Source organism: Lacerta agilis, chromosome 1, assembly GCF_009819535.1.
Source record: "Lacerta agilis isolate rLacAgi1 chromosome 1, rLacAgi1.pri, whole genome shotgun sequence".
NCBI lineage: Eukaryota > Metazoa > Chordata > Lepidosauria > Squamata > Lacertidae > Lacerta > Lacerta agilis.
The window spans coordinates 107964788-107978096 of NC_046312.1; the positions used below are offsets into that span (position 1 = coordinate 107964788).

At 42.4% G+C, this 13309-nt stretch overlaps 1 protein-coding gene across 2 annotated transcripts in view; it reads left to right on the plus strand.

Moving 5' to 3' along the window:
- Positions 1–13309, plus strand: part of CERS6 (ceramide synthase 6) — a 77109-nt gene that overhangs the window by 18113 nt on the left and 45687 nt on the right. For both annotated transcript variants that reach the window (XM_033166509.1, XM_033166517.1), the window contains exons 2-3: positions 3247–3352; positions 5096–5226. In XM_033166509.1, coding sequence (XP_033022400.1) covers positions 3247–3352; positions 5096–5226 — 237 coding nt within the window. The remainder of the gene's footprint in view (positions 1–3246; positions 3353–5095; positions 5227–13309) is intronic.

Sequence of the window (13309 nt, forward strand, 5' to 3'; positions counted from 1 at the left end):
ATCTACAAACCTAAGACACCCCAGACAGACTTTGCAATAGGTGCAAAGTTGTTTCTTTTTGTGGGGGTTAGCTTAAGGCTGCTGATGGTCATCACCCAGTGATGGAGTTGTATTTACACTAAACTTGACTGTCCTTCACAGATGAAACACACCTCCCTTCTTGGAGATAATACATTCCAACAGCTTACCGGTATGTTGCACATGATGGGTTCCTGCACATGGAGCTCAGTGGTTCCCAAGCACACACACCCCCGGACCACTTGAAAATTGCTAATGGACTTTGTGGACCATTTGATTTTTTTTTTTTTTGCCTGTTTCAGAATTGTTATGCACCGTACTTGTCCAATGTTAGTTTCTTCCCTTTTTTGTGTCTACATCCTTCATCCCCACCTTCCATGCCTTTCAATTGCCTTCTCAGCCTCTTTCCTCTGTGCCTTTCCCCATCTTTCTGCCAGCCATGGCATCAATCCTCTAAGGAAGGCAAAGCCACCTTACCGCCCCATCACTTCTGCAGACCACCTGAATGAAGCTGATGGACCACTGGTGGTCCATGGACCACATTTTGGTGGAACCCTTGTGTAGTTGGCAGGTAATTTTGAATGAACTTCACCCCTTTGCGTTGCAGACAGAATTTAAAGCAGATCATGTTCTGTGTCCAATGAGTCAAATGGAAAAGAGCTATTGGATTTTTCTTTTGAGTCCCTTGAAGACTTACGAAGGTTACAGTACAGTGGGGTCATTTATCTTAAGTCTTTTAAATTGGAGGATTTAAATTAAAAACTGAGAAGACTTTAGATTGCTCCCTAGCATCCATATTGGTGGTCAAAAAACAACAACAAAACATTAACAAGCAGAATTGAGGTTTTGTTATCTCCCTGGGAACAACCTGAAAGACAAATGAGTTGGTGAAATATTGCTACATTTGGTGCTCATTCTAGTTGCGTCTGTAGTTATCTGATATTCTCAGGTGCTTTTAAACAGAGTTGCCACAGCTCAAATCCAGAAAATCTGAGTTACGCCTTGGCAGAGAAAATGCTTGGGAACAATGGATGTGTACACCCACCCACCCACCCCGAGTGAATTGTGTCACTCATTACAATGGGGGAGTCAGACCCACTGCACATAGTCATGAGAGCCATTTGAGAAAAAGTGGCATTCGGTTCTAGCTGATGTTTGGATGTGGCCAGCATGGAATTTAGCATGCTAATGCAGGGAAGATGCACTTGCATTCCCCCACAAATATATATATATAGGAAGGAGCTGCATTTCCATAGGTGTTTGTGGAGAAGTCTATGTATGTGTTGTGTTAGGCATTAGGACTGCAAATGAGATTTTGTGGGACTGATACACTATTCACATTAAAGCCCTCCTCTGTGGAGTACAGCCCATGGTGACAGCCCCTGTGAGCTTGGTGCTCCTCACAAACGGCTGGAAATATAGGCAGGAAACAAAGAGCGGGACAACAACAACAACGACCTCTGGACTGCATGTTTAATTAGGTCCAGCAGGGGTCTTAATTTGGCCCACAAGGCCATTTACCTCAGTGCATGCCCTCCTACCTCACACCTAACATATGATGTGATGGAGAGGCTCCCTGCAAAACTGGCAATGCCTGAAAATCCCAGTTAGCCCCGTCATCAGCACCTCCAAATATCTGTCCCTCTGCCCATGCAGTTTGATTTCAAATTGCACAGAAAAGGAAAATGTGGGAACGTCACCTCTCCATCATTGCCCAGAAATACATATATATCCACGTTCCAGCTGCGGACATGCCAAGCAACCAAGATAAAATTCCAGCCCTGTGCAACGCAGCAAAAGTACCGATTATAAATAAAAAGTGCAGGGTGGAGATATAAAATAAGTAGTTACAGCTAATTGCCAATTTGCACTGCATCCCAAAGCTGCAATGGTGCAAGAAAGCTCTGGCTCAGCGGTTAAGATGTAAACATGGCTAAAGTGTTGTGATCGTGGGGAGCAGTGCTGGCGCATAACCGCCCCCTCCTCCCCAGTCGGCAGTCTCTTTACATTCACTGGAGGTCTCCAGGCTTCACTGATAAACAGAAGTGTTGTCGACAGCTCCATTCTAATATCTGATTTGATTTTTGTTGGCTGTGACTCATCAATGTTTTATTATTTAATTAATAAGTGATAGACTCCCCCCCCCCCCCGGACCTAAGCTTCTTCTGCATGAAGGATTGCCAGCTATTTCCCCCCACCCCTCTGGCAAGTCTCCCGTGCCAATAATGCTAACATGATAAGCTGGAGCTTTCCCCAACTTGTAGGATTCAAATGTTGGATGCGAGAAGCCTTTTATCAGCTGCTTGCTCATCATGGAGCTGCTATAGGGGCCTGGAGTCCTGTCCAGACATGTTTGTAGGAGACTCTGCAGCTGAAGGCATAGAGCAAAACAGAAGGTTGCTTCCTAATCTAGCTACTTTGGGATATGAATTGAACATAGTTTATGTTAGACACTGTCCTTGCTTATCCATTTTGAATTCATCTGTATTTTGCTTTTGCCACTGAGAGGGAGAGCGAGAGAATCTGTTCTGATGCAGTGAATATCCAGTCAGCCAAGAGAAGCCTGATAAGGGGAGATAAATTTCTGCTGCAGCCCAGGAATGCCCTGGCACAATTTTGTTTGTGTGTGTATTTGGCTACTATGCGGTATGTGGATATTGCCATTGTCTGCTAATGCGGAAATGCTTTTCTTTTTGTATATTTGATGAGCTGATAACGAGAGGAACTGCTCTTGTCTCCCTGCCACCTCTCTGTAAAATGAGCTTAAATACCTATTGGGTGTTAAGCTTTCTCTTTCTTTAAACCTAGCATTTGACTTGCTCTCTCCTGTTCATTAGAATAACCCAGGAATTCCTCTATAATTGCAAACTATTCTGTTTTAATTACAAGCAGCAACAGCAGCAGAGGTTAATATTCCAGGGTTTTTATTTTTTAAAACTTCTCTAAATCTTCAGCTAGAAACACAAGGATCTGTGGAGTAAAGGTCCAGAAGTGGACAATCAGCCTCTGTAATACTCTATAATTATTATTTACAATTTAGCTTCTGCAACACGCTCTCATCCCCTTCATCCTCTCTGAATGGGTTTGATGGCAGGAGGCCGGTTGAGACATACTGGGAAAACACATTCTCCTGCTATGTGAATGAGTTGCAGTGAGCTGTTTTGATTATCTGATCACTTGTGTCTAATGCCTTATTTTTCCTCTACTTTTTTTTTTTTAACATTGCAGGTTTATAGCCAAGCCATGTGCCTTAGGCCTAAAAGTCCAGGCCAATGGACCACGGAAAGCTCAGCCTAATGCTATTCTTGAAAAAGTCTTCACTGCAATTACAAAGGTACAGTATGCACCTAAAAAAATTGTTTGCTTTGGGAGAAGGGATAGGTTCGTCATGAAATATGAAATAACTTGGGTTGGAATGGGCCCCCTGGGAAAATGCCCTTTGGTAGACTTCCAGATGGGCTTGCTGTTTGGCAGCAATGCTCTGGTGAGTGTCTGGCTCTGGGGGCCACCATTTAATGCGCTGGAGTGATGCTACATTGTGAGTGCTGTATGAAAGTGCTTCAAGACCCAGTCACCTAGCTCAAATTGGCAATAAAAAAGAACTGATTAATGTTTTAAGGGGGCCCAGTGCAATTCATCTCCAAGATCCAAGATTGAGATGTGGGTTGCACGGGGTGTGTGTGTGTGTACAGGTATATGCTGAACTTTCTGCAGCCTTTGTCCTTGTCTGAAACCCCTGATCAGATAGAAAGATGGCAAGATTGGAACAACAGTGTTAAGCTACTAATTAGATATATTAACAAGGTACATGCACAAGGTACATGCACAAGGTATCTTGGAACAGTATCTCAAAACCACAAGGGACAGTTTGTTTTTGTTCTTAATTGCTCTTTGCTTTCAGGTAGGTCTGAAATCGTTCACACTTTTTTTGTATGCCCAGATTTAGCAAGCTGTATTCCACCTGCAAATCTCATTCTGATTCAATTCTTAACTTCAGTGCAGCCCACTGCCCACGTATGGTGGCCCTCCAGAAGCTCAGTTAAAGCTTTCTGCTGTGCAACAGGAACTACTGCCTTAGAAAAATAGAGGGGATACTTAGGTGCTCACACAATCCTTCATTCACTCTGTATAATCATTTATTGCACCAGTTGCAGACCTTGGTATATTTAAGATTGCAACCTGCATTGCCAAGGAATTTTTTTCCTGTTTGTAGAGTCACATTAAACAGGTGGGTCTTCCACCTGCTCTCCCCCCCAAAAAAATATATATGCACATTCTAAAGGAGTGCAACTCTAACATGTGATATTGCTGAACATACAGCTCAGCTCTTAAGAACATTCTTTACATGCAGCTGTTGAATATTCATGAAGAGCTTACAAAACTTGGAGGCTCTTTGTCAGAGCTGCCTTTTAAAATAGTGCTCTTAGTTTGTAATGCACCACAAATATTAATAGGATTTATACCCAAGTAATAAGCCTACGTTAGGGGCATTATTGCAAACTTTAAAACACACGCACACAGAAACCTTTAATACATAAATTAAACACCAGATATTTGGGGTGATTCACCGTGGCCACTTCCTGCTTGCAGTATGTTTTAGTTTTAATGGTGCTTTTAAATGTATGCTTTTGTATGCTGTTTGTTTTCCAATATTCTGGGATCACTACCTAACTAATGAAGAACAGTCTACAAATAAAGTTTAGTTATGGGCTAAAACAACCTTCTCCAACTGGGTCAATGGAATGTTAGTCATTAGCTTGTACAGTGGTACCTCTGGTTAAGTACTTAATTCGTTCCGGAGGTCCGTTCTTAACCTGAAGCACCACTTTAGCTAATGGGGCCTCCCGCTGCCGCTGCGCCGCCAGAGCACGATTTCTGTTCTTATCCTGAAGCAAAGTTCTTAACCTGAAGCGTTATTTCTGGGTTAGCAGAGTTTGTAACCTGAAGCGTATGTAACCTTAAAGCGTACATAACCCAAGGTACCACTGTAGTTACTAATTGACCTTATGCTATCCTGTGTCATGTGAAATGTCAGTAAAGGAGTGACTTCTTGACCCTTTTCCTATTTGTTTGGTAGCATCCAGACGAGAAGAGGCTCGAAGGGCTTTCCAAGCAACTGGATTGGGACGTTCGCAGTATTCAGCGCTGGTTTCGACAGAGACGCAATCAGGAAAAGCCAAGCACTCTGAGAAGGTTCTGCGAAAGCTTGTAAGGAACTGTTCCCGCCTCCCTCCTTTCCCTTTTGGGTCTGTGCAATCTGGATTCTTTGTTTTGCTCCACTGTTTTATTTCTGATTTTTGTCCCAAAGTCAAGGATAGGCTCCCTCCCCCCCCCTTGCTTCTCACAGTACAGCATCACTTCATAACTGCAGTGAATGTGGATTGCAAAATCATTTCAAACACAGCTGAGAAAATCAGGTGTCGTTTCTACCTATGTAAAGGAACCAGGATATAAGGAGAACAGATTTGTCATTTAGCTGGTTCCCCGCATCCAAACTCAGTGCTAGCTATTGTACAAGGCTGGCTCCGCAGCTAATGAGGTGGCCTGGGATACATCTTAGCAGAACCTTATGCCAATTAGTGTCCCTTATGCCAATTGTGGTAAAATTGGAGACCTATGGGCCGAATTTAGTTAAAGTATGACTGCCAGTCAGTTACCTGCTTTAGCTGTATCTTCTTAGCAGCTATAAGGAGCCAGACTCTTTGGGGTGGGAAAATAGTTGAAAACAACTTGTTTCCTGCTGCCCCCACCTAGGATGCTATCCTGGCTTGTGATTTTTAGCCTCTGCCAGCCAAGAGCATGTTGTCAGTTGTGGGGTAGGGATGTAAAATGGCCTATCATTACTTTGCTCCAGTTTCATTGATCTGCCAGGTCTCCTGGCTGCTGACCATTGAGTAGACTGTTAACTGTGCTTAGTTTCCATAGTAGCTCCATTATTAATATGTTGGGGAACGGGTCAAATCTCTGGAAACGAAAATGGAAATAATATAAAACGATTTGCCCTATGCCTCAGGCAAGCTCCTTAAGAAAGGGCATCTTTCATTTTGCCTAAAAATCTCAGGAGCCGATCTCCTTGCACTCAGATTTGTCAGCTGAATTCCTATTGCTTTACAAAAATTTGAATTAAATTTCCATGCTAGCAGGTTTAATCAGGGCAGAATGAACACTTAGATCTAACATTTTAAGCAGATTTTGTTGAAGATGCCATGACTCCAGACAACATAGGATTGGGACCCTGCTGCTAAGTAGAAAGGTGGCTGAGCCAGCAGCAATCATTTTTGCTGGTGAACTAGGATTCTCTTACGCTGCATTGGGGTGGGGGGTGGGGAAGGGGCTGTACAATCAGTACCACCATTAGGGTGGTGCCACTCAAAATAGAAGGAGGGAGAGGGCCAATGAAGTCCACCTCAGGGCCTCTTCCAACTAGACATTCCCTTCTCCACTCCACCCCAACAGGGCGAGGTACCATCAACTGCTCAATGGAGAGGGGCCTAATGCGTTTTTAATGTGTTAGTATTGTTTGCTGTGATTTCATTCTACGCAGTGGTTGCTAGCTTGTAAGCTACCACAGAAGGATTTGTATCCTGAAAGGGAGGAATATGAATATGTGCAATAAATGTTGAAGGTAAGGGAACGGTGATTTCAAACCAGTTTATTTTTAGAATTTCAGGTATTAAGAAAATTATTATAAATTATCTCATCAGATAGAAAAGCAGCTAATACAGTGGTGCCTCGCTAGACGAATGCCTCGCTAGACGAAAAACTCGTTAGACGAAGGCATTCGTCTAGCGGAAGGCAGCCCCGCAAGACGAAAAAGTTTATGGGGCTGCCTCGCAAGACGAAAAGTTTTTGTCTTTTTTTTTTGTCTAGCGAAAACGTGGCTTGCATTGCCGCTTCGCTAGACGAAAAACCCGCTAGACGAAAATTTTCGCAGGACGAATTATTTTCGTCTAGCGGGGCACCACTGTTTACAACTCTTTAGGCAGTATCCAACGTAGTAGTTGGATAGAGAAATAACATGAGGTTTGTGAAGCACCTAAAGAACTATTCAATATATAATTTATAAAGCCAAGGTTCATAAAACGTCCAGGAGCATAATGTGCTACTCCAGCCAAGCCCCCGCCTCTCAGATTATTCCGAGGTTACTGAAGGTGCCTTTAAGTTGCTGTGATCTTGGCCTTGTAGGGAAAAGCTGCCTCTTCAGTTGAACACAGTTTCTAATTCAGGGCTTTTGTAATATTGATGTCCTCTGTTGTTGCTTCCTGCTTAGTGACCTGTAAGACAACGAATGAAAGTGCACTATGGCACTTTAAAATAAAATTAAAAAACCACCTTGATTTGTGAGTAACAGAATACAAAGAAATCGACCATATGATTTTGAAAAGAAATTGCAAGTTTTGAGCCAGAATTTTTTTTTTTTTTTTTTGGCCACATGTTTATGAACTAACTTGCCTTTTTCATAACGTGTAGCTGGGCTTCTGAAAATTGGAGCCCCGTCGCATTGAAACTTACTATCCAGAGACCTGTGTTAGTTCCAAATGTGCAACCTTTTTAAAGAAAAGAAAGAAACAAAGAGAGAAAGAACGAAGCAGCATTAGAATGCACCTGGCTTGAGAATTGTTATCATGGTTTTGTGTCTTCAGTGCTGTGGCTTCTACCAGATACTGCATTTTGCATATTTATAAGCACGATGCACCTTCCTGCGTACTTCGTGCCTTATGCTACAAATCTTTTGTCAACAGGTTGGCCAGTTTGGTAGCAGCGGCCTGCAAATCATTCACTCCTCTTTTAGTCATCACCACAACAACCCCGAGATAGGTTAGAATGAGCTTTGAAAAGACTTTGTGCTTTGTGGCTAAGCAGGAATTTGCACATGGGTTCAGTCTATAGTTTTCCTGCTCAGTTTTTTCTAGCCCAAAACAGCCTATGGACATGATCTGGAGGCATGATTGCAGAGTAGGCCCCCGAGAGACTGATGGTACTTATGAAAAGAGGAGAGTTGATGTTGTCTTGGCCCCTGTTCCCCAAACTTTATATAGAATTTGATGGGCAGCAAAGCCAGTTTTGCAATAAGCTCAAGATGCCAGGGAAGAAAATGCCCTTTCATTTGCTTCCCCATCTCATCTTTCAATACTATATAGCAGGCACATCCAACTTCCAAGAGATTGTGATATACTCCCACTGTAAAAAAAAAACAACTGGCGTTGATGTACCCATTGGATTGACCAGAGTTGTTGAGTTTTTTTGGGGAGAGGATGAGCCAAAAAAATTATTGAGCTTTTTTGGGGGGCGATGAGCCGGGGTTTGGGGGGCCATGATCAACCAGGGACACCCCGCGATCGACCGGTAGATAGCGTTCGACCTGTTGAAAATCCCTGATATATACAATAAAAGAATGTGGTGGGGGGGAATTGCCTTGATGAATCCCTGGAGTGTTCCACACCAAACAGAACAGCCAGATCCTAATGAGGGCACTTGGAGGAAATGTCTGCTTTTCCTCTTCTCTGCACTAAAGAGGTAAACACGGCTGCTAAATGTTTAAGCAGACGAGAAAGCACGAACCATCCCTCCCATACGTTTCACTGCTCCCTTGAACGTCTTTTCAATAATTAACTTGTACTCGACGTGGCGTTCTTTTCGAAAGCTGCTTTCACCTCCCCGATAACTGTTGTGGCTCAGAAGACACCACTTTTCAGTTTTAGAGAATAAGCCTTCAAAACATGTGTAATACACGGCGAGTGAATTGCACGTTTTACTTGCTAAGGGGAACTTACAGCCGTGAGGCTAAGGTCTGGAAACATCTCTTTTACCAACTAGATTCTGGGTTTTTGGGGGAGGGTTTGTTACTGGGCCCCAGGTAAAAGGTGTGGGGAAGAGGAGAAAGTAAAACAAGGGGGGAAATTCTATTCATGCAAGTGGCATATAGTTCCTTGTCAACAAGTGCCCACAGAAGATGAAAAAGGTGAGGACATACACTGCTAGCAGCTTCCTGCAGGTGTTGTCATTACCGTACCTTTTTTTTTTTTACCTTGCAGGTGATGTCCCTTTATCTTGCAATATACAAAAAAACATTTCTTGTGTCTTCTGGAAGCCACTCTGTCCTCTTATCTCAGCTAGCGCTTCTTTATGACACGGAGTGTGTGAAGCAGATAATGGCTTGTCACCACTGCGTAGCCATTAACATTGTCTGGGATTTTGTCTTAGAGAAGATTATGGAGATTAAAAAAAATTAACATGTCTATATTTTTCCTACCCCCCCTTTTTTTGAAGAACCTGTCTGATGATGATGTTTGTCTTCTCTGATAAAACAATAGCCTCTTTTGTGGGCTGAACAGGTTTATTTGCTTTCGTTCCTGTTCTCCTCCTCCCTCTGCCAACTTGGCACAGAATGTGGCTTTGTTACACCCCTTATCGGAAATTAACAGACCTAAATACACTATTCCTCCCTCACAACACCCACTGTATTAGACGCACATATCAAGATGGAAAGTGACTTGCTTATCCCATCCCGTTGTGTTAGAGGCAAATTATCTGATGATTATTCTGCTTCTCTTGCATGAACGACCTGCCAAACGTGCTCCTGGGAAGAGAGGACCTGCAAAGGAAGGGAAGCAATTTGTAGGCTTCATTTAGGTTTCTCTTTTTAAAAAAACAAAACAAAAACCCTGGATGAATCGAAACAAAATGGAAAATTCTTTCCAGTAGCACCTTAGAGACCAACTGAGTTTGTTCTTGGTATGAGCTTTCGTGTGCATGCACACTTCTTCAGATACACTGTGCCAGTGTGTCTGAAGAAGTGTATCTGGCACAGTGTATCTGAAGAAGTGTGCATGCACACGAAAGCTCATACCAAGAACAAACTCAGTTGGTCTCTAAGGTGCTACTGGAAAGAATTTTCTATTTTGTTTCGACTATGGCAGACCAACACGGCTACCCACCTGTACCTGGATGAATCCTTCTACTAGAGTTTTGTCCCTTTATAAAGTGACTCCTAAACTTTATATAATGATTACTTGAAACTTGATGACTTCAGTTTATTCTCTGTTATTCAGAGGACTGAGAATGTGCTGCTTTTGGTATCCCACAAAACAAGGCATTTCTGGGGCAGGACTGGACTGGCATAGGACTCACTGTATCCTGAGCCAACCCTGTAGCTGGCACAGTCTAATCCTGGGCTCTTTGCTGCACTTTCCCAGGAGTGGGCAGCAGTTCTGGACACCCGAATGGGGGTGGGGTGGGGGCTATTCTTTATTTCTACAATATTGCTCTGAAAGATCACTTGACAGGGGAGGGGGACTGTTTCTGGAAGTGGGAGAAAATCTACCGTTCATTTCAGCTGTAGGAAATACTTTGAAGTTTAAACGGCAGCTGTGACCTGTTACTGTATATATGGGGTGCAGTAATAGCTCTGTCGCTTATTTGAGAAGCGCGAAGCATGTCTAAGACTATTCCTTGGAGCCCTGTGCTTGTCTAAAAGATAAGTCCTCTTGCCTTATCTCCTTTGCCATCCTCCTTCCCCAAACCTTGATGAACTGAGATGCCATGTGGCTTCAGGCAGAAAAAATTAATAGTTTTACCACGTTCCCTATTCCGTGGGAACATATGGAAAGGGATTAGTTAACCTTCTTAAAGGCCTCCTGTCTATACCCTGCCTTTTTTTTTTGTTGGATCATGGTTTTTGATCTAAAGGTGTGTGGCTCTTAAAAGTGGTTTATTCTACATGTTGGGCTTTTTTTTTTTACACAAATTTAAGTTCTATTTACTAAATAATGCCAACTGCTTTGGCTGCCTTCTATTTCTTTAGCAGTCACACTATACTTTTTAAATATTTTGTTGCATGTTTTTATGTTTTAAGCCACATGAGTGGCATAGTGCCCTGACTAATGGGTAAGTCAGTGGTGTGTGTTAGTGGCACCAATGAAACAATATAAGTTGGCTAGTTGAAGACCAGAACACCTTCAGAAACAACCCTCCTGAACATGTTCCATAAGAGAATGCAGATATTCAGCTTCTAGCATTGTAAAATCTTCTTTAAAGAGGGTGATAAAGAGAGTGAGATTCATACAACTAACCCCATTAGCAGAAGCCCTGCACAAGGATTTGCAATGGGTATTTCCCCCCTCCTTCACCCATGCACTCCCCAAAAAATTGGCTTGGGGGATTGGGAGAACCCCCAGAATGTCTCATGAGTTTTAGAATGCATCTGATGTTTTATCATATTTTTAATATTCTGTTGGCAGCCGCCCAGAGTGACTGGGGAGACCCAGCCAGATGGGCAGGGTATAAGTAACAAAATAATAATAATAATAATAATAATAATAATAATAATAATAATAATAAATATTACCATCATCATCATCATCATGTAGGGAGGAGAGGGTGTATTGTTCCATCTGACAAACAGCAAAGCTTCTGCAGACAGACTGATTGGAAAGAGTGTGATTTTTGAATCCCACCCAAAATATTTCTTTAATAAGATTATTGTCTAGTATAAACGTGCTCATAGGCAACACCTTTCACAAGCATACTTGAGACACGCTTTGCAGCCACAGTGTGCACTGAGTAAAGAACACATCAAAGTGTTAGAAAGGACAGGGATGATTTATAAGTAGCTTAAACATTTCACTGCTTACCAGTATGCTCCAGTGATCCCTACCGGAGAAAGGAAAAAAACCAAAGGGCCAACAGATCTCTCTGCTTCAGCCTTGGCTTCAGAAATTCCCAATTCTGTGCTGTTGCTCCTTATGCCCATTAAAGCTCCCTGCCCCCAAGGCAGCTGCATATCCGATCCTGTCATAAACATGCAATGTTGACTTGGACCTTCAATTTCATCCTTGATGGTCTCAGTCTGTTCAGTTTCCTGTCAACAGTGTTGATGAATTGCTCAGAGCAAATCGCACACTTGCAAAATTCATCTGATTATCCGTTTGGCTATCTTTAATCTGTGGGTTTCTGCCTAGTCCCCTAGAAAAGGAAGTAGTTGTGTCTTCCATTCTCATCCCCATGAAGTCAAGACACAGGCATTAATTAACTTGGAGGTAGAGGTTGTTGAGCCAGAGTGAATTCCAAACAGTTGTTCTGCATTTCTTCGAAGAGCTGATGTCTTTATATAAAACTACACAGCTGCTTCCTATGCCTTCCAAAAGGCAATTCTTTATGGTTACATGGTGGAGGAAAGCACATAGCAAAAGGTATAAAACATGGTTGATTTGCAAACCACCATAATGTTGACGAGTTAGGTGAGCCACAAAATGTTAGTAAAATATCTATCTACTTTATTAAATTTATTTAACTAATTTATATACTATTACTACATTTTAGCTGCTTATCAGTTAAAAGTATTCAAAGCCACCCACCAAGTGATTAAAAAAATATATCAGAACAATAAGCCCATTAAAAATAAAGCTAGATGGTAAGTGTAAAGACTGAAATGACATTAACTGAATCCAATGCTATTTTGCTAGAGAAAGAAGTGCCGGAACTCACCATAAACACCCTCCTCAATCTCTTAGAATGGCAATGGCACCCGCCTGTGAGGTGCCGGAACTGAGTTCCAGCTGGGGAAAAGCGCTGACAGAATCCAATTTAATCCCTGGCAGAAGCTATAATTATCCAGTTGGTGATCTTGCACTCACAGAAATGCTTTTGATCCAGTGGACACCTCTGCAAACAGCAGAGGATTAGTGATTGCCATTTCACTCTTTGCCATGCCATTTTCCACCTTGTTTTGGAGAGACTTATAACTCTCTGGAGCTAATTTTGGGGGAGGGGGAAATTGACCAAAGTTGAGCAGCAGTCATTAGATAACCTTTTTAGTCCATCTATTTTCTTTAAAAATCTGCTTTCCGAATTGGGAATTGTACTGTAATTCAAATGCTGCATTTTGCAGACATGGCTGAGTCGTGGCAAAGTACCTCCTTGCTGAGCACTTTTCCTGCATTTCCTCCAGATGATCAAGATCCATTAGCGTTTGCAAAGCCCTTCCTAGAAATACGCTCTTAGGAAAGAATTGCATTGAACTGGCCTTGATTGAACAGGTGGACAGAATAATTAGGCAGCTGGGAACAGCTGGAGAGGGGTTCTTGAAATTTTATTTTTTAAGAAACATGTTTGTTCAACTGCGTGTTTCTGGCCTACTTATCCAGCTGTACTATATTATTGATGGCATACAGCTACAAAAATGTAGCGTATTATGTTGTATCTCTTTTCCCTCCTCCCCCAACCCTTGGGTTTTTGGCCTCACTAAATTTTCCTCTGATGATCTCAGAGATGCATGGTGAGTATGTTGGCT